Genomic DNA, 21385 nt, shown 5'->3' with positions numbered 1-21385 from the left:
TGAGTTTTGACGTATGGCATAAATGCAAAGTCATGTACATAATCCCAAGAACCCTCTGGTGTTAAATGACTCAAGGCATGCTGACTTAACCATATGTAATGTGTACTGAGACAGAAACTAAGAAATATTTTATATTTTCCTGGGGATCACAACCAAGATTTTTGTGCACAAGGCACAGAGGTGCAGGTCAGATGAAAAAGATTCATGTGTTTATGTAGCCCTTAAGAGGGGAAAACTTGAAAGCAAGTGTGATGGTTTGTGCTTGTAAGCTTGGATGAATCATCGCCTGAGGTGCCTTTCCAGTTGAACACAAGCATGGGATTAAACATCAAACAGTAATCCCAAAACACTCCAAACCACATGGCACTGACAGTGGTTTGTTTACTGACAGAAGGCCTGTCAGTAAACAACCCTCTTTTAAATTGATTTACTAACGGCTCCAACAATCATTACAACTTTAACCCAAATTATTTCCAAAGATGGGTGTCCTCCACAGTCAGTATCACAACAGTCATAAATAAGTCAAAAACTTTTATACCAGATTAAAATTCTTAAAATAAACAATTTTCCTTATAGTATTTCATGATCTAAGAGTGACAAGACAAAAGTAAATAGAATAAGGCTACAATAAACAAACTCACCTTAAATGAGATATGATTCACAAAAACGACATTTAGAAGCTTGCAACTAACACACTAACACACCCATGTACAAAGCTCAGTCTAACAATGTAACAGATGTAAACATGTGGCTGTTATTGTACTATCCACTCCTCTTTTGTCTGTCGCTCGCTCACGTATACAAGTGACACACTTGCACGCACGCACACACACACACTTTCCTTTGGTTGCATCATGGCATGACCAGGAGCCCTTTAAGAGCCCTGGTTCAATATCCACTGAGGATACTGTAAGTATGTACTAGAGAGCATTTGTGTTCGTCAGTTGAAGATAGCTGTAAGAAAACTAAAAAGTCCACCAACACATGACGAAATGGTCCGAGTTCCAGTGCAGTATAAAAAAATGTATGACCTTGTTGACTTGAGAAGCTGAGGATACTCAGGATTAATGTCAGGTCAAGAGTTTGTATCAAAATCAAAAGCAAAAACTAAACACACATTGCACAACACAAACACACACTTATAGATTCAGTGCTCTGCCCTCCTCTGACCCCAATAAAAGAGCCCATCACATCAGGAAGTGCCTGAGGGGAAACATTTTACCGTTGCACGCTTTACAAGGCGTATCTCATAAAGTCTCCCACCCCCGAGAGCCCATTTCCTCCTCACGTCAGAGAGCGTGAAGAGTGAGTGTTTGAGTATATGTGTGTGTGTGATTATAGTATGAATGCAGCCATGATGTTATTTTATGTCCTTTTCTCAAAATACTGTTTTTTTTTGTAATAGCATGAGTTACAATGAGGGCATTAACTCTGAAGATACAATAATGCTTTGGCACAAATACAGTATATTAGATTTTGGTAAAGTTTTTAGGAGTTAAAAAGGACAGTTGATCACAAGAATAGACTCAAACATACAGGCAAAGTGAATAATAAAGTCATAAAATAAAGATTTTTAAAGATAAAGACAGGTCGTGTATTGAATCTGAATCTCTACCAGGTTTGTTAACCAGCAGTATGAGATATACATAAAAAAAAATAAAAAATAAATTCAATGTGAGTGAAGATCCTTCATAAAACTGTGTGGGTGTGTGTTTTATGAAATCCACAGCCAGAGTGTTCTCAGAGGGTCCTTGTCCTAGTTCCAGTGGTGAATCAATACATGTGGCAACATGCTGCAGCGAGCATGACATTTACAGGAAGCTAATGGACTCTTTGTTCTTTGATCCACATATATTTATATCAGATAGAATGACTGGACGAAGTACACATTGAGCGAGAAATAGACCACAACACAGGTTTTTAGTTAATACCGCAGCCATTCCTATGGTGCACCTTACTCTTGATTCTCACGTACAGCCCATCCCTCTGTTCTCTTCTCTTGCTTTCACTGCTTCTTACTTTCACAGCTGACACTGTAGATGTCTCTCCCTTCTCCAGCCTCCCTTACATTTGAGAAAAATCACATTAATTGACATCAGTTCACCCGCTCCCTCTTTCATTCTCTGTCTGCCACATTTCTCCCCACTCTTCCTATCACTTTCTTTCCATCCTTCAGATGAAAAGGGAAAACACATAACAGACTTTTCCTGTTATCTGTTCCAGATCTTTTTAACCCAAACCTCATGCTACAATGAATATTGATGCAAAAAGGAGAGATGATGAAGCGGGAGGAAAAGTGAGTTTCCACTAATGTATGTCTATGTAAACAACTCCTGTGATGTATGTGTAGTACGCTGATGTGTTTGGGTGTATGTGTATATGACTCCTTGATCCGACAAACAAAGTGGTGCTCATTATGCATGTGATAGCAGTGGGGGCTAATTTTTAAGCAAAAGGGTGACTGGAGTCTCAATTCTTTCCCTCTGAATATCGATCATCCTCTTCCTCCACTTTATACACCTCAGTTAGCCACAATGAAGTCTTTGAACCAATTTGAGTAAAGGAATTCTGCTAAACAGCAACAAGCATCCCTGAGTGAGAAGATTGTTCGATAGTTCCGCACAGCAGTGTCTCATTGCTATTGGCTGCAAAATCAATAGGAGACTGAAACTGAGCTCTAATTGGCTCCCAAAGACCACAGAAATCTACATTTGTGCTAACACATGTACATAGAGAGAGATACAAATACCATATGGGAATAGTGAGTTCAGACTTCAGATCAATTCTAATTTTGAGTACGTAATTTATTCATTCAGACTCAGCTCAGGGTATCATAAGGATTCATGCTGATTATCCTCAGTTGGATATTTGTCTCACAAATCAAATTAAAGGGTTGAATTGATGTGTGGTTTGACTATGATGAGCTCTTTTCAAATAGTAATGCATTGTAACTGAAAATAAGACACTGATACTTCAAATACCTATGGACATACACAATCGAATACTTAACCAAAGGACACTTGCATATCTTATAACACATTCTTTCATGATGATGAATATGTTTACTGTTGTTTGTTTTGTATCAGTTATGACACATTCTCCTAAAAGTATAAACAAGAATAATGAGCTGATTTTGTGTCCATAAAGTCTCTGTCACTATTTCACGGCCATGTAATTTGAGGTTATGACCCATAAAGCTTTACTTTTTTTTAATATACATACTATGTAAAAATAAATAAATAAATATATATATATATTACTTGTCCAACGTATTAAAATCATCAGGTAATCTGAGTGCCTGTAATATTTACAGCATTCCTCATTGATCTTATTCATGGTTATGTTTAGCCACCATATTTCATTATTAATGACTTAATAGAAATAATCTTTGCAGGAATAAATACATTATTTACAAGGGATACAGTAGTTGACTTGGCCTAATAAACTCGAAGTTACCATTTGGTTTGACAGAATAATTTTTTTCACATCCAAATTCAAATTGACAGATTTAAAACATTTTCTATAGCCTCCCATCATAATTACTACGATAAGCAAAACACTGAACCATTTTGAAGCGAATGTTGGTTCAGTTTATGCATAATTACTACATCACATTTACGTCACTCACAATTTCAAATTCACCATAAATAGTTTTAGTTTGAGTCTTTTCATACATGTTATCAACAACAAAAAAATTAAAAAGTAAGATTAAGACAATTTAAAGAAGATTAATCCTGCTGTAAACAACATGTGAACAAGTTACACAAATACCTTTGCATATTGACTCTTTCCCAAACTAATGGCCAAAGTAATTCACATACCAAAATGACTTTGTTTCGTCCAGGTCCTTGATGATGCGAGCCACATCTTTTTCAAAAATTATCATGACCATCAGCTTAAGAAGATGGTAAATATTAGTTACATTGTTACAAAAGTGTGCTGTGATACTTTAACTTGTGTCACAGTGAGGAGATCAAATATTGGTAAACTACACATAATCTCTTCAGGAGCCTCAAACTGCCTCTAAAATGAGCTTATAAACACTTTTACATTAAAATCATGAACTGGTAAGACTCTCGATTGTTCTTCATTATTTGATAACTGCATGAGAACTCCTGAATTTGTAAATTATGTTTACTATCAAGCATTTCTTAATATGAATTGATCATTCAAGAGTGAAATGAATATTTTTGATTGAAGAAGGGAATTACCTGACTGACACTTGTGCCTTATATCGAATTCATGGCACATCAACTTAATATATATTGCCCTGAGAGAGCTATACACGTGCAAAAATCAACACTCCTGCCAACTCTGTGTGTGTTTCAATCACAGGCTCCAGGTTCAACCATAGTGACAGCATTAATATTTCAGCTATGAGATGGACCAAAGTGGCTATTACACCAGATTCCCATAACAGACTCACTCCCTGCTTTAGATACAAGACACACAGACATACAGATGGGCACAAAAACACACAGGCGCCTGTGAAAAATGCACTTGCACATGCTCACTCGTGACATAAACGCACGCAGCTTGTGGTTTGAGAGGGATCGGAGCTGCTATTAAAAATTGATTAGCTGTCATAGTATCATTTTCTCCCCCAAGGTCAAGTCGCAATCTGTGAGGGTGCATGTGCATGTGTGCAAAATGTTGGCTGCAAAGATGAAAGAGGAGCCAAAAAAAAAAAAAAAAAAAAAAAAAAACCTCCCATAGTCCTTCATTGTCATTCATTTATGGAGAGGAGCACAGAGGGGAGAGACACAGGAGAGGGAAGAGATAAGACTTATCCATTCACACGACAAGAAAGATGAGGGGAAGATAGGTGACAGAGTGAAGAAGAGAGGACAAGAAAAAGCTTCCCGGAGTACAGTAGCACTCATAACATTGCTTAGAATATCAAAGCTCTCTTTAAATATGTTATATGTATGTAAGTCGGGTGTGACATCCAACTGAAAATGAAGTGCAGCAGGCAGCTTTAAGATGGATTTGTAAGCCCCGGGGCAAAAATGACATGCTTAGGTGTTTCCAGGTGGGATGAGTCTGTACGGCTGCTCTGAGGCACAGCAGGGCTTTGACAGCTTTGACTGCTTTAACCATGCGAAAGAAACACACACATACACAAAAATCTTATAAAATAGCACATTATACAATGAGAAGATTAATTAGTAAAAAGCAAATATGTAAATTAGCGGAGTGTGGGTCTTAAATGGGGGGCACTATATAACTTGATTGTCATGAAGAAATCGTCTTCAGGGTGAAGTGTGAAACTGTTGAAACTGAATTTACTTTAAGTATAATAGAGTATAAACCAATCAAATTTATAAGATAAGATTCAATTGAAAACAAAGAGTGGAACCGTTTCAACAGTCAGTCTTTACATAAAGACTCACCAGATATTCCAATGAATAAATCTCTCACATGATAAAAAGAACCAGCTTTATCTGTACTGGTTTTTTTTGTGGTTTTTTTTATACCAATCACAATGTTTATAACTAGTTATTTATCCCAAGTGATAGTCTTATGTTACTACTCTGCATGCCTTATACCTCCTGGATGACAACGTGTTTGGAATTCAAATGCTTTCAAAAGCACAAGAGTTATTCTCTTTATTGCCTATGGATCCCAAGGATAATACAAACAATTACATCTCATAATGTGAAAAACACATGTATATCTTGCCTTTGACCAAAAATCACCACTTGGTTAGAGACAAAGTATGTGGTAAGTGAGAGATGGAGGGCTGGAGGGCTGGAGGCCCCATGTGGTTGAAGCTCTGAACAAGGGCATCTCTTTCCTTATTTAAAATATGAGCACAAATCTTTTTTTTTTCTTATTGAACACATTATTTCTGTTATGTTAAATTAAAATCAGTGTATATATTTTGTACAAGGAGAAACATCCACACAAATTAACAGTCATACATGCATTCATTACCATAGAATGAGAGCCATGGGGGGGAAAAAACCCCAATATAATAATAAACAATAAGACAACAGTAAAATCCAGTCATCTGAGATGTACATATGCTAGAATGTCCTGTGTGTTATTATATTAAATTATACAGACAAAGCCCTTTATGATTTAGCCAGTGAATTTAGTATTTTCCATATCATTTTTATAGTTTAAAAAAAATTAGGCTGCAGAAAAAATAAATTATATATACACACACACACACACACACACACACACACACACACACACACACACACACACACACACACACACACACACACACACACACACACACACACACACACACACACACACACACACACACACACACACACACACACACACACACACACACACACACACACTCAGATGCTTTTCTATGTGATGATATACACGCACAGTTTAATTTCCTTGACTGATACGCATCTGCCCCTGCAGTCTCCGGTCTGAATGGAGGCAGCCCAACTGCCTGATTTGATTAAGGAGACACACAGCTTACCAACATGTAGAGAGGAGCCATGTATTGAAATAACCGGGGGCAGTTTGAGAAGCAAATGCCACTCAGACAGATCCACTAAGGGATTGTGTTTAATTTGACATCCCTGGATGAAATGAAGGAGACCTTCTCCTCTCCCTCTTTCTCTCTTTGTAACAAACACACACAGCACTATGTCTGACCTGTGCAGGTTGATTTCCCCTGGCTTCAAATGTGATGACTCAATCTGTTTTCTGCCATATTAACATTGGGGAGAATACTAACCCCTCCATCAAACACAGACAAGCCCATGTGTTCTGCAGGATGTATCATGCAGACTTCCACCGGGGGCTTTGCTGCTTCCATGACAGCTTTGGTTGTACACTGTAATCCTGTGAATTTGTGAGCATGCCGCCCTGAGTGTAACTGTGACTGTGTGCAAATGCCATTTCAGTGGGGAGCCAACCCCCATCGCAGGTGACATTTTTACTGGAGAAAATGTCACCACGGCCATTTTCATCCCATATGCTTGTGTGTGTGTGAGCACGTCCGCATACATGCATGTGTGTTTGTGATTGTGTGTGATTAGATCCTGGAAAGCTTCCCATTGATTTCACAGCAGAAACTCTTCCTCTTCCAAATATTAGAACGCTGCCCTTCCTTGGTACCAATTCATCCTCCTTTTTTTTAATATGCAATTTCTCTCTAAACCAACAGAAATACTTTGTATTCAGCACATTCACTCGTCATTAACCATGCAGCACAATCTCCTGAAAAAAATGTTAGCATTGTAGATTAGCCAGGAATAAAATAAATCTCAATTTTTCTGAACCAAAATAACAATTCTATGTCAACATTTATCACTATCAGCACCTGGCTGACTTTCGCTGTCATTATAAAAATAACCACACTTTTATTGCTCTGCTCCCTTATAGTTTACAGCGCTGCAGCGGTAAACACTGTGACCACATTACGTCTGTTTATATGTGTGTTAGCCTTATTTTGGTCAGGAGATCTGTACCAAGTATATCAGCTCCACTACCAGAGTCAGCTAGATAGGCTCAAGATGGATGGATGGATGGATGGATGGATGGATGGATGGAGCCATGTGTGTTACCTGTACAATACTGAAATAGACTGAAGTGAAACAAGTAGCTGATTTTTTTTTTTTTTTTAATCACAAAATCAATTATATCTGAACCCAGAGAGAAATTGCTAATCTGACTTTGGTCAGTTATGTCATCTTTAAGTTCACACCCCTCAAAATGAAATGTATAAAAACTAAATCAGTAGAAAAAAAAAATAAAATAAATGAAAACAAAAGTTGCATAGCTGGTTCGGTTCCAGAAACAAATCTGGCCACAGACCAGCTTTTCTGTTCCCTTCTGCATTAAACTAACTACTAAACCTGTGTAAATTCCTTTTTTCCCCGCATTGACCCGTCCTATTTCTAGGATGCGGTGGTGCAGCCACATTGGGATGCTCTAGTCTAGGTGGTCAAGGGTCTTGCTGACTGACCCACTGTGGTGACCCATCAGCTGTGGGATTCGAATCTGCGAACCGCTTCTCTAACCTTTAGGCCACCACTGCCCCAGGACAACAGGAAGACCAAAGTTGGTGAATAACAACTGGAGACAAACGCTGTCCACCATATGACAGATGACACCAGGATGATGGTGATGAGAGTGAGTTGGTTTGTGAACACATTGGGGAGGCGTGTATGCATCGGAAGATAAAATAATATAACACGAGATGAAAAGTGCAGACAGATTGTGTGTATGAGGTTTCAGATGTGCATTTAACATGTTGGTCTGGTTAATGGTTCGATAATGCAATAATTTATTGTATGTATGAGCGTGCTTGTAAATACGAGAGCGCGCATGTGTCTCCTTGACAACCGAGAAGACATCTGTCATCTCCATATGGAGCGAAAATTAGATATAGACTTAACGGAGGGACACAGTGGATCACAACGCTAAAGAATAATCAGCTACACACAAAAAAATAAAACTAATTGGAATGGAATGGAATCAATGAATAATCTCGACTCCCAGACCTATACCGGTAATCTAAATACTGCATATGCAGAAGCAAATACGATCATGTAACATAGTTTGTTTAATGAGAAAAAATCCCAGGTTTAATTGCTTTACTTTTGCACATGTGACAATTTGTTATATATGATATAAATAATAACGCATTTTCACCATAATATCTATAAAGAACTTATTTGTTTTCAATAATAGATTTTCTCTGTTAGATGCAAAAAAGTGGAAGAAAAACAGAGAACCAGAAATAAATACAATAATTTTTAATTTTTTTTTTTTTTGGGGGGGGGCAAACACAAAAAACCCCAAACCATTTAAAACTACAAATCTATTTCATACATCATTACATTGAATATTCTTCTACTGCTTGTTCCAATCATCCTGACCTGATTTCACTAAAGTGTGTATTTACTATATTTTAGTCCAAATGTGATTGAACTGACATGAGAGAGGGAATGTCTTCTGATCTTTAATATTAATGTTGCAAGCACGCACGCACGCAGACACGCACACATATTCACACATTCTGAAATTGACAGAGTGACAGAGTGCTCTGTTGCCAAATGGCTGCAGTACATGGCACCAAACTGAAAGCCGTTGTTCAGCAAAGGCTTTTTGTTAGCCTTCGGTCTCTTTGTTTCTGCATGCATTGTCACTTTCAACTACCCAATAAATGTGGCAAATGTGGGAGAACATCCAAGTAATCCTGTCAAACATGCACGCCGTCGCACACAGAACCACTCGCAGCCAAGGGCTGACAGACAGAACACAAACACACAGGTGTGATGACATACAGTACATTTTGAACTCATGGGGACATGCGGGTCCCTTTCTCACTCCGTGTGCGGTAGAGGATCCAGTTTGATGTCTGATTTTGTCCCTCACACTCATCCCTTCACCAGCAGTTGGGGCCGACACAGACAAACACGCACAGTCAGTGGACCTCTCACTCAAACTGTGGAGGAGGGGGCACTAAAAACTCATTACATGGACGATCAATATTGCACACACTTGAGAGGCAAGTGTGTGTTTCGTCCCCCACCCTCCCACTGTATCCTGAACACACACCCGTGCACAAGCGTTTCATCAGCTGCTGGCAACGGTGACAGATGACTTTTGTCAGCCTGAGATGCGTTACCGTGGTAACCATTAGGCTACAGTTTGATATGGTGCGGCCTCGGAGACATACACATACCAGCAGACACATTTAGATAAACTGGTCAAGGTCGTTATAAATCACAAAGGCTCAATATTTGAGTACATTTCAGCACTTTATGGACTGCAGTTGCCCTCATCCTAAAAAAATCAGTCGACTTTGTGACACTGTATGAGTTATAGAAACAATAACAAAACTGCCACAAACACTTTTAAAACATTACTATGAAAAACATCTCGTTTTGTGTCCTTTATTTTATTGCAGGTAATTTTTCGGCAGATCGACTATAGAGCTTTGTCTGTTTCGTTCTTTTCCTTCATTCTATCCATCTTACAATGGAGTGTTTTTGAGGAAAGATCCATATTGCAACATGACAAATAAAGATTTAAACTTCCTGTTACCTTTCCGAGACCCGGGGTATCTTTGATCTTGTTGACTGCACGGAGGAGACAAGGTGGAGCTGGAGGAGGAGCCATCAACAAGGAGGAGCTGAAGTTGGTTGGGAACAGAGGGGGGTCGCAAGAAAGTGATGAGGAGGTCACTGGAGCAGAGGCCGCTGCCGTCTTCTGTTTCTTCTTCTTGGATGCTAAGTTCAACTTTTGTGCAGCTCTAAAAGAGATTGGCAGAGAAAAGCTGAAGTTCATACAATAATACCACAACTTCAAAAACAAAATACAGACAGAAAGTTCTCAGTGGATCCATAGAAGAACGGTTGGCCAGACTGTGGTATGATTGCATGAACACATGGGTATAATTACATCCCATGGAAAATCGCTATTTTCACACACATCAATACACATCCACGCAAAGACAAACAAATACATGTACACACTGATGTTTACATATGCAGCGACATCTGGACTGGGAGTGGTTCATTTCCTTTCTTACTACAATTCCCTGTGGGCACCGAGCTCAAAAGGATCCATCAAAAATGATATTTATATACACTCTGCCGCTATCCCGCACTCACTTCCTCTTCACTCCTATCCTTTTTAACTTCAGCTTCTAAACTTCAAAATCTGGCATCTTTCTCTTCCCATTGAGCTTTCATTTCAGACACAGCACGTTCAGCACAGCAGTAACTCACTCCAACTTTTCCACCTTCTTTTAATCCCTCCCAAACAGAAATATCTCATATCCATAAAACAGTGTGGATTTCTGACTCAACCTACATGCAAAACATTTAATGTAACGAGAAAGATTATGAGTTTTTCACTCTGTCTTTTAGTCATCCCGAGGACAACCGTGGTCAACAAAACACAGTATGCTTATATGTGTAGATGTTAGTGCGACACTGGACAGCAGCAGCTTGTGGCATTAAATTTCTCCATTCCAAATACCAAGACAAAATCACACATATGAACACTGCATTTGGTATCAAAAATAAGTTGCTAATTATTCATCCATTGGTCTAGCTTCTATATCTGGTTTATTACAGGCTGGTGTCCATCAAAGCTGACAGGCAAAGAGCAGCAGCGGAAAGTACCTACTTTCTACTATTGTTTTCCTGAGAAAGACTAGGATGCTATATGTATTTTTACAAACACTCTGAATTAATGTAAAATGCACAAGACTAAGCTGAATGGAATGATAGAGGAGAGGCTATATGACAAGCTAATGAATCTGCAGGCAACATTTCACTGCAGTAATTTACCATCTTCAGGAAGAAAAAAAAAAGCCCCTCACTCCCAGTGCCACTTGGTCACCCTTCAGCATTGTAACTGTTAGATTTCCAAAGTGAACGTACGGCAGTGGTATTAACAATATAATGAAATGAAAGACCTCTATAACGTTCCTGCTCTGCTTTAATCTATCTTCACTTATATTTTTAAGATTATAAAAAGGAGAAAGAGTGAGAGACCTTGCGGCCTGACACACTCTCTGTCACAGAGCCATATTCTCACACCATTGGCTTTCAATTAACTGCTGCAGGTTACAGAAATGAGAGTGAGGGGGACAGGCAGAAGAAGGGAGAGAGAGAGAGAGAGAGAGAGAGAGAGAGAGAGAGAGAGAGAGAGAGAGAGAGAGAGAGACAGAGAGAGAATAGCATAGTGAGGGAGAGGGGGAGGAGGAAGAGAGACGTGGACTCAGCGACCCATTGAACGACCAAACATTTCACCATTTGACTACCTTTCCCTAGAGATTTGTGTGTGAATCTCAGTGTGTGTGGCTGTGAATGTGTGTCCACACTGTATGAAACAAACCTCTATAGAAAAACTATTAATTGGTTTTTCACTGTGTGCTGAGCTTACATATTGCAGCAAATGCGATCAAAGGCAATTATGGGTCAGTCTTACAATATGAGTATAATGCTAAAACCCTCCCATGTAGCATGTGGAGCAGATTACAGAGAGCTCACCAGACCCTGAAACAGAATCTTAACAACAATAAATGTTATTAGGCAAAACTGTGGATTAATATTCTCCAAAAGGAGGCATAAAACGATTTGGCTTGTAAAAAGCACGTTTGGTCTAATGCAATCTACCATTTTATTTCTGTGGGACAACAGAAAGGAAAGACTGCTGTGGCTTCTGCAGTGTTGCTGATTGTTGCAGAATGAGGCATGACAATGATGGATTCATGCACAGTTACCCTGCTGCTAGAAATTCCTACTTGTAGCTCTTACTTGTATTCTTCCTTTACAACAGTCCTTGTCACATTTCCTCTTCTCTGTATGAACGTTCATTTATATACAAGGTGCTCCCTTGGGAACAACATATACTGTATAGGCCTTTCTTTTCATAATTGTTTTTTGAAGCATCTTTGATATCTTTCAACCACATTGGTTTCGTAATGCATGCAGTGGATTTATTGATATGTGTGCAAAGGTTCTATTACCCTCCTATTATGTTCTCTCTCACCCTGGCTGGTTTAATCTGTGGCACAACTGAAGCGTGGTTGACACACACACACACACACACACACACACACACACACACACACACACACACACACACACACACACACACACACACACACACACACACACACACACACACATACACACACACACACACACGCACACACACACGCACACACACACACACACACACACACACACACACACACACAAAACTGGTAGCGTTTAATGACAAGTGGTCTGGGATTTGGATAAGAGGCTTTCTTCCCTTCTAACCCTAAAGTGAAAGCCACTTGTCTTCCATCCATCAATTCTTTCCATCTACTCATCAACCCCTCTCCTGTTGCCTCCTTTTGCCCTCTTATCTGTTACCTTCATTCCTCCAATCCTCTCTATTCTTCACTTCCTGCCAATTATTTCGGTCCTTCTCACTCCCTGACCAATCCAGTGTCTTCCTTTTTATTTAATTCTTTTCTCTCATTATATTCATTCCTCATCCTTCACTTTCTTCCTCCTCTGCCCTCCATATATCCACCCATCCATCCCACCATCCATTCAGCCTCCCTTACATGTATCGATTCCTTCAGCCATCCGTGCCTCGCTCCCCGTCTGTCCCTTCAAGTGTCCTTCTCTTGTTAAAAAGCAGCACAGGTCACAAATAGCCCAGCAAGCAACATGCTGCCGTGTTGCTTTCCTCCCTTCACACAACGACAAACACCTTCAATTGAATCAATGACACACACACACACACACACACACACACACACACACACACACACACACACACACACACACACACACACACACACACACACACACACACACACACACACACACACACACACACACACACACACACACACACACACACACACACACACACACAGCTGATTTATGCCTGGTGTCCCTGGGCTGTGTTGTTGGTTCAGCAGCTAATTACACTCTATTTAGCAGAGCATCAGTGGAGGCAGATAGCGGCTGACAGCCATGGTGAGTGTGTGAGAACATATATGGTATAGGCGGTCAAGAAGTCAGGTGCGGACACAAGCTCGCTTTTACTGGCATCTGTTGATGTAATTTGTTGCACAGTTTTTTTTTCTTCCAATCACTGTAAGACACCACCATAAAGCTGCATTGTAATCGCACACAAGCCAGACTAATAAAATATTGATGCACTCTGTTCAACATGGAGTTATGAAGGCAACATGGTGAAACTGGCTTGTGTGCATGTGCCCTTGCAGAAGCTGTGTTTCTACGACATAGTCCATCTTTGTGCTGCTTTGGTCAACTCACTTCACTTTTTTAGATGTTACTATGTGCTGCATGAAGTATTTATTGAAGCAACACTGCATGAAAGTACAGAGATGTCTTTTTTAATGTAATTCACCCAGCTGCAGTGCGGGATAAGAGAGGGATGATATTTTTGAACAAGGAATGAGACAATGTTTGACTAATAACAGTACTAAAGTAGTAAAAACAAGCAAATAAATACGACATGACAGCACAGATGATAAGACAATACATAACAGTAACCTGACCATCTGTTGACACATTCGTCTGACCGAAACGTAGTCTGACACATGGTCACATTTATGTCGGCTCACCTCACATGAGCACCAAAGCACAGACATGGAACACAATAAATACCATGCACAACTTTTGCTCAATGGAAGCCCCAAATAGATGTTAAGGCAAGACTACTACAGCCCTCCGATACATGTCACACGTGTCATGTTGCACATAACAGAGCAGATCTTTTTTTTTTTTTTTTTAAATATAATAGTTTAAAAATCACATTCAAGACACTTTCACTCATAATCTGAATAATTATTGGGAGCATTTTGAACACATCAGGTTAATCTCTAGATTAGTGATTTCATTTTTTTTGAATTATTTCTAGAGAAAAATATTTACTTCCCTGTATGTCAGAATATAAAATTAATTTAATTTAACATTGAACGATAACCAAACCAAACTGCAGTTCTAATGTCATCAAGAAATTAATATCATAATTTGTATACAACCGAACACCAATTTCAATCAATCTATTATAATGCTGGGAAATTACTGGCTGTCCTATTACTTGTTAAATTATTTGATGGAATATTTCATTTGTAAAAGTAAATAATGCAGACATCAGAAAGAAGATGGGGGCTGAGAAAGAGACAGCAGCCCAATTCTTACTGCTTCCCTTCATCCAAAATAACAATACTTTCCCAATTCACCAATTCCCCCGGGACCTGTTCATTTACTCAGCTACCCCCAGCAATATATACCCACATGGACACACACATACACACAAACACAGCAAGCCAAATCCCTAAAGATCAAATCCACGAAGCATGCAGTAAAAAATTCCTGCACTGATAGAAACTCCCTTCCCCCAAAGTGAGCATGCACATACTGCAGCATGTCTCTATCCTCCAGCCCAGTGTCCCCAGAGGGCCACTGCAGCACCGCAAAGATATAGAACTACTCTGTGAGTGTGACATATTCACAGACAGATTGGTACTAATGAAAGATATTACTCCAATGCACATTATGCATAGGTAAAGGAAAGGTCAATGTGGAAACTGAGAAACTGTAGGAAAATGAAAGGAGAGGCGAAGAGGAATATGAAAGAACAATAGGGAAGGGGAACGGTGCAAGAGAGGAGGGGTGAGTAATGCGAATAAAGCAGGAGAGAGGGATGAGGAGGAAGAGAAAATGTGCTCGGACAGAAAGGTGAAGAGAAAGGAGGAGAAAGGGAAAAGCAGATGCGGTAAAAAAAAAGATTCCAAAGAGTTCAACACAAGGATTTAGTGTTGTTTGTGTGTTTGTGTTTGTGTGTGCGTACGTGCGTGCGTATTATCAGTATGCAGTTCACATCTCAGACTAAAGGCCAAAGCAAGCATAGGATTCACCAAAACCGCATGGCTGCATCCATTGGCCATGAGCATTAGTGTACAATAACTTCTGCCTAATTAAAGTGGAATCTTGCGTCGTCATATATAACAATAACAAGTGGATGTTTGTGCATATGTAAAATTATAAAAACAACAACATTGTGTTTTGCGCAACAGTTTCAAACAGGAAAACGACTGAGAACTGGACACATGCGGAGACACATGTCTACATGCAGTGACACCTGCACCATTAAACAAACCCAGTCCTTTCACTCACAGGGTTTGTGCTCATAAATTGGCCAAAGACAGCTGGCTGTACGTCTGGAATGTCAACCAGATGTGTGTGTATTCATGGAAAATGACCTTGATACCCCACCATTCAGGGGGTCTTCAATGGAAAATTGTGTGAAGAATGTGTGAGCACATATGTTTGTTCCCAAACAATTTACGAGTAGCGCCTTGTTGCCAGAGCTTTGAAAGACAGACAGCTTTTCATCCAAACATGGCAGTCATATATCAAATACACTACAAGTGAAGATACCCATTTCATTATTGAGAAGAGAAGAGAAGAGAAGAGGAGAGGAGAGGAGAGGAGAGAAGAGAAGAGAAGAGAAGAGAAGAGAAGAGAAGAGAAGAGAAGAGAAGAGAAGAGAAGAGAAGAGAAGAGAAGAGAAGAGAAGAGAAGAGAAGAGAAGAGTAGGTGTAAATACCAGATCGAAAACCATATGTATCATTTAATATTAGATTTAAAGGAGCTCATTAGACATGATGTCTCAGCATAATGCTTCAGCCTCTGTGACACTCGCCTGGTGTCTCCAATGAATAATTTACCAATTCATTTTCAGACTGCTATGTTGTTTCATCAATAATTTACTCATATTACCCGTGTCATATTTATGTTGTGTGGCTCTGCATTTCTACAGATTTGATTACACAGCTCATCGACAACTGATTGGATTGTTGATTTATGCAAAGGCTCACAAGGAGAGAAAGAAGTAGGCATAAACACATAGACATAAATACAATAGTAACATGTTTTTCTACTACTTTGATTTTACATTATCGCTGTTTATATAGCTATTCTTGTAAACTTGTTCTTTATTTGACTTTTTCCTAAAAACACATTAGAAAGAAAACATAAAGGCAGGATTTTTCAGTAGAGAATGGACGAAACCCATTGGTTGATTGTAAATAACTTAGCTGTCCATTAGATAATTGTTTTTGTTGATTTTACCAGTTTTTGTACTTATTTTTCCACTGCTCTACAGAATCCCCTGAACCCTTGTTAATATATTATTGTGAAATAAAATATTGTCGATTCATATACTCAAGGTGCTGTTTTTCTTCAATACTAGCAGATACATCTCAAGATTATGTGTTGTTTATTTGAAAATAAAACAATGAAAATGATTCCAAAGCTATTATACTAGAAGTAGACGTCATTAGCCAATTTCAAAACAAATCTCTATTTAATAGGTTTGTTTTTCTTTTGTGCCAACAGCAGTGTTGGAAATAACACATTAAAAATTGATGCCTCACTGTATTGCCACTATATTATATGGTACTGCACTAGTAGAAACTGATTGGAATCATGAAACTGATAATAATGCAGTTAAAATTACTCAAGTTTTTTTTTAAATAAGTCGCATGACTGCTGTTAGTTTTAACATCAGCCAACATTCACATCCCCTGAATAAATATACGTTTATTTCTATAAGAGCTTTCTGCATGTTGGTAGTTTATCTCTGTAGTTTTGCTAATTGCTTTTCTTGTTGTCATTATTTCATAAATTAGGTTCTTTGTGCATTCTATATAACTGCTCAAAAACTGTATCCCTCTTGCTAGTGCTTGTCCAGTTAAAACATTGAACTTTTGTGAAATTTCTCTCATTTCTTTTACAGATAATACAAATTTCTTTGCCACTTCACAGTTAACCATCATAGTTTTAGCTGGCCTAGCAATGGCAAGAACTTCAAGAAAGGATAATACTCATAGTATATTTACAAAAACTGTGGTTAGTTAAGTGTTCTCTTAATGAATTGTAATAATAGTTGGCACAGGCTATCACTTCACAACAAGAATACTCCTGGTTCAAATCTGCTGGTCTATGGCATCTGATTATAGTTTGCATGTTATCCTTGTGCCTGTCCTTGTATAAAACAGCTGTACATTTGTGAGTGAGTGACTGTGTATGTGTTTGCCCTATGCTTGACCAGGTATCCTACCAACCAGCGGCTATCAGCAACAAACTAGTTCTGCTGATTGCTTTTATGTGTGAGATAGAAAAGTTCAATTCATTGCTTTTAGGTCATAATAGACCCCTTTAATTTACAACCTGGACAGTTTGCAGACAGAATCTGATTTGATCTTGAGATTTTGTAAAGAGTAAATTGTTTATTATTATTTGATTTACAGTAATCGAATGTGAAGACAGACTGCAGAGGCAATGCTGACCTGTTGAACTGAGTTTACAAACAAGAAAGAATGAGGTGATTTCCTGATAATCCTTCACTGAGTAATGAGGACATGTGTTGGTCCGTGATGTTTCAGTGTCTTACCTCGCAAAGAAAGAGGCAGCAGCAGAGGTGGCGGAAGGTGCTGCTGTGGTTACAGCTGGAGTGTGAGAGGGGGAGTTTGAATGTGACGATGAGTTGGCGTGTGAAGGAGAGTGTGTATTGTAGCGGTTCAAAGCAGCTTCAGTCGCCACTTCTCTCGAGGCCTCCAACACCATCTGGGAGATCTGAGGAGAAAAAGAGCGATTAGAAACAGAATAAATGAAGATACTGTCATGGCTCAGACACATAAAGTGTAGAGTGACACTTGGGATTTCATACATACATTCAAGGGTCTGTTATTCCACGCCCACATCGGTTGATTACTCAATCCTTTGCAACATCAGTGTATATGTGACCCTGACTTTAAATTTGTACGTACTACTTTGTGGGTTAAATGATTAACAGAATAATGACTAACGTAGTTCATGCACTTCATGTGTTCCTCTTGGTAAACCAAATGCAAAGAACTTCTTTTACAATCAGTGAGCCAGCTGCAGTTTGTTGTGCAAGTCCCTAATAGCCACAAACAAACAAACACACCTTCATCCTGGGTTTTCTCCTCTGACCTTTGACATAAACCTCTCTTACTCATTCTTCACTTTCATCATTGTCTCTCATCTTTAACATCCCTGTACGCACCTTTTGTTTTAATAAACGATCCTAACCTACCTTCCATTTTCTCTGTCACATTGTTCCACCATGTTCAGCAACTGACATTTTTCAAAGAATACTTCATCACTCACACATGACATTTGTGTTTTATTGGACTTTACCCAGTGAAGGAAGGCAGTGATGATAAACCTGAAACTCACATCATGCTGAAGGCATGAGGTTACAGCCAATGCATGGCATCTACGACAGACCATCCTGCTTTAACGACTGGCAGTCAAAACCTGACCTGTCAGTGTTCAAATGGAGTTTCTGTGCAGGTCAGGTAATGGCAATTTAAAAAGCTATTTGGATCTGCAGGAAATAAGAGACCAAAAAGTTTAAAAAAAATAAAAAAAATAGGGTAAAGTTGAACTTCTCCCAGGGGTGCAGTGTTAAAAATAAGTAACAGAAATTTGATTTCTGGCACGACTATTTGCTGAAATATACAGTTTCCTGAGACATACACATTTAGAAAGCACTGCCATTCCTGTCGTTGAATTGTTGCTCCTTCATTTGTGTTGTTTAGCTCTTGTACAGCGCAGTACAGTAGCTCTACCTCAATGCATGTGAGTCTATATGTGTGGGAAGTGTTACGATCTCCGCTATGCCAGTAGTGCTCCTGTAATGTGTCCATCAAAAATGCTACTGTACAGCTCTGTGTGTTTGCTCTCCCTCTCTCTCTCTCTCTCTCTCTCCCTCTCTCTCTCACGCACAATGTATGTATGTATGTATGTATGTATGTATGTATGTATGTATGTATAGGCTAGACATATTTGTGCCTATGTGTACATGTTTGTGTGCAGACAAAGCATTAAAGACATAGATATGGATTATTGATTATGGTTCTTTACAAGCTCCATGCAGTCAGACACTGGAGCACCTAAATCATAGCCACAAGGTCCAATAAAAGAAATACAGCTTTTCGTGAGAGTTAATGTGTGTGTCTATTGTGTGTCTGTCACCTAGACTGTACATGTGTCTGCACCTTTCTGCATGTGTGTGTGTGAGTGTGTGTGTGTGTGTGTGTGTGTGTGTGTGTGTGTGTGTGTGTGTGTGTGTGTGTGTGTGTGTGTGTGTGTGTGTGTGTGTGTGTGTGTGTGTGTGTGTGTGTGAGTCTGTGTGTGTGTGTGTGTGTCTCTGTATGTGTGTAAATCAGTGCCACTGTAAGTATATTTACTGCTGAGGGCTCCCGAGGTCCATGCACGCCGCCCACTGCCATGATAAATTACCTATTGTAAATGAGATGCCTCTATAGTTTATATACCATACTCCTCAGTGCATTTACACCTATTTCAAATGCTCAGACTTTGCTTGCCTCTCTTGCAATATTAAAGCAACTGTGAACATATGGAATAAAGGTCCAGAACTGCAGAAAAACCTACACATGTGCAGTGGTTACTCATAAATCCTAATAAATGGAAGGTAAAGAGTACATAGAAGGGGTAAAAAAGCCCCAACAGAATATAATACTGGCTGAAAAGTGGACTAAAGTTGTTTGAACAATATGTGGCCATTAGTGTCGGGACAACTGATCAGGGACAAATGGACATGTATGTATGTATAAGGTCCACACAACAATTGTAAGTCTCTTTGATGATTAGCTGCTCAGTGAGGCTGTGCTTTGGCCGAAAAGGTCCTATGAAGCTGATAGGAATGCAGTTTCTGTGGGTAGTGCATCATGATCGGATATAGTGGACAAAGAGGGCACAAGCAAAAACTCAAGAAGCCATAAAAATGATCACAGTGTGGGGAATAAAAGGTCACAAACAAAAACATGAAAAAAAAGATCGACCGTATCTCATGGGCTTGCAGGAAGAAAACTCAAATGCTCCAGGCACACAATGCAAAGATGAAGGGGAATTTGTCAACATACATCACATTCACAAAAGGATGCAATGCTGCTGTGCAACACTTTATAACTTTTACTGGTGGTGATAAATTCCTGCTACTGTTCATTACTTTTTGAAAATAAGTTTTTGAAAGATGTGGATTTTAGGGGGAGTTTACTAGTGAAACTGGTATTCCTTCTTCTGAATTGTATGCAACATGCACTGTAAAATAGAATAGAATAGAATAGAAATGCTTTATTCTTCAACCAGTGAATATGGCTACCATGCGAGGTTCATGTGGACCTGCACAACCGCTCCAGATACTAACAGATTACAGGCTAATGTAATTCATGCACTTCATGTGCGTTTTCCATGGTAAATAGTGATATCATCACAAAAGGTTTCCGACCACGCCCCAAAGCAGTCTGAGTGAACCGTTTCCATCCTGATCCCAATCTGCTCTCTGGGATGTAATAGGTCACTCCTCTCATCCATTTAAGCTATTCACACACCGATCACATGTTAATATCCCATAGAAATGCCATTGGGATCATGACGCTGTTAAAAATTTCATGGCAACGCATGAAGCAGTTGTTCGACATTCCCGTCACACACGCTGACCATCATCACTGTCCATTACAGCACATCACCAAGGACTGAAACATCGAGCTTTTAGAATCTATGAGTTAAATGATAAATCATTACATTTTCAATTATACTATTACTGTAGGAATTGTGTTGTTTTAATGACATCGTGATGCTTGTTCCATCCAGATTTGGCCACAAAACACAAAGCCTTAGCTATTGTCTAAATTTTACAGTAAATTAGGCGATACTACACTGGATGAAACATTAATGGTCTCCATGGGAATATTAGTCCACAGCAGCTGAGCGCGGGATACAGATAACAGCAGAACAAACAGAGATGACAGAGGCGAATATGACAGCCGAACGGAGTGAAGATAATGCGG

The 21385-nt window shown here is 39.2% G+C and overlaps 1 protein-coding gene across 1 annotated transcript in view; it reads right to left on the bottom strand.

Moving 5' to 3' along the window:
• The window catches only part of kif26ba (kinesin family member 26Ba), a 79495-nt gene that overhangs the window by 26984 nt on the left and 31126 nt on the right, over window positions 1-21385 (bottom strand). Inside the window, exons 4-5 of the mRNA XM_080501934.1 lie at window positions 17938-18119; window positions 10036-10243 (exon numbers count right to left, since the gene is read on the bottom strand). Coding sequence (XP_080358060.1) covers window positions 10036-10243; window positions 17938-18119 — 390 coding nt within the window. The remainder of the gene's footprint in view (window positions 1-10035; window positions 10244-17937; window positions 18120-21385) is intronic.

The sequence above is a fragment of the Blennius ocellaris genome (assembly GCF_963422515.1).
Source record: "Blennius ocellaris genome assembly, chromosome: 1".
Taxonomy (NCBI): Eukaryota; Metazoa; Chordata; class Actinopteri; order Blenniiformes; family Blenniidae; genus Blennius; species Blennius ocellaris.
The sequence above is the reverse complement of the archived record's forward strand: the minus strand, read 5'-3'. Positions and strand labels throughout refer to the sequence as shown.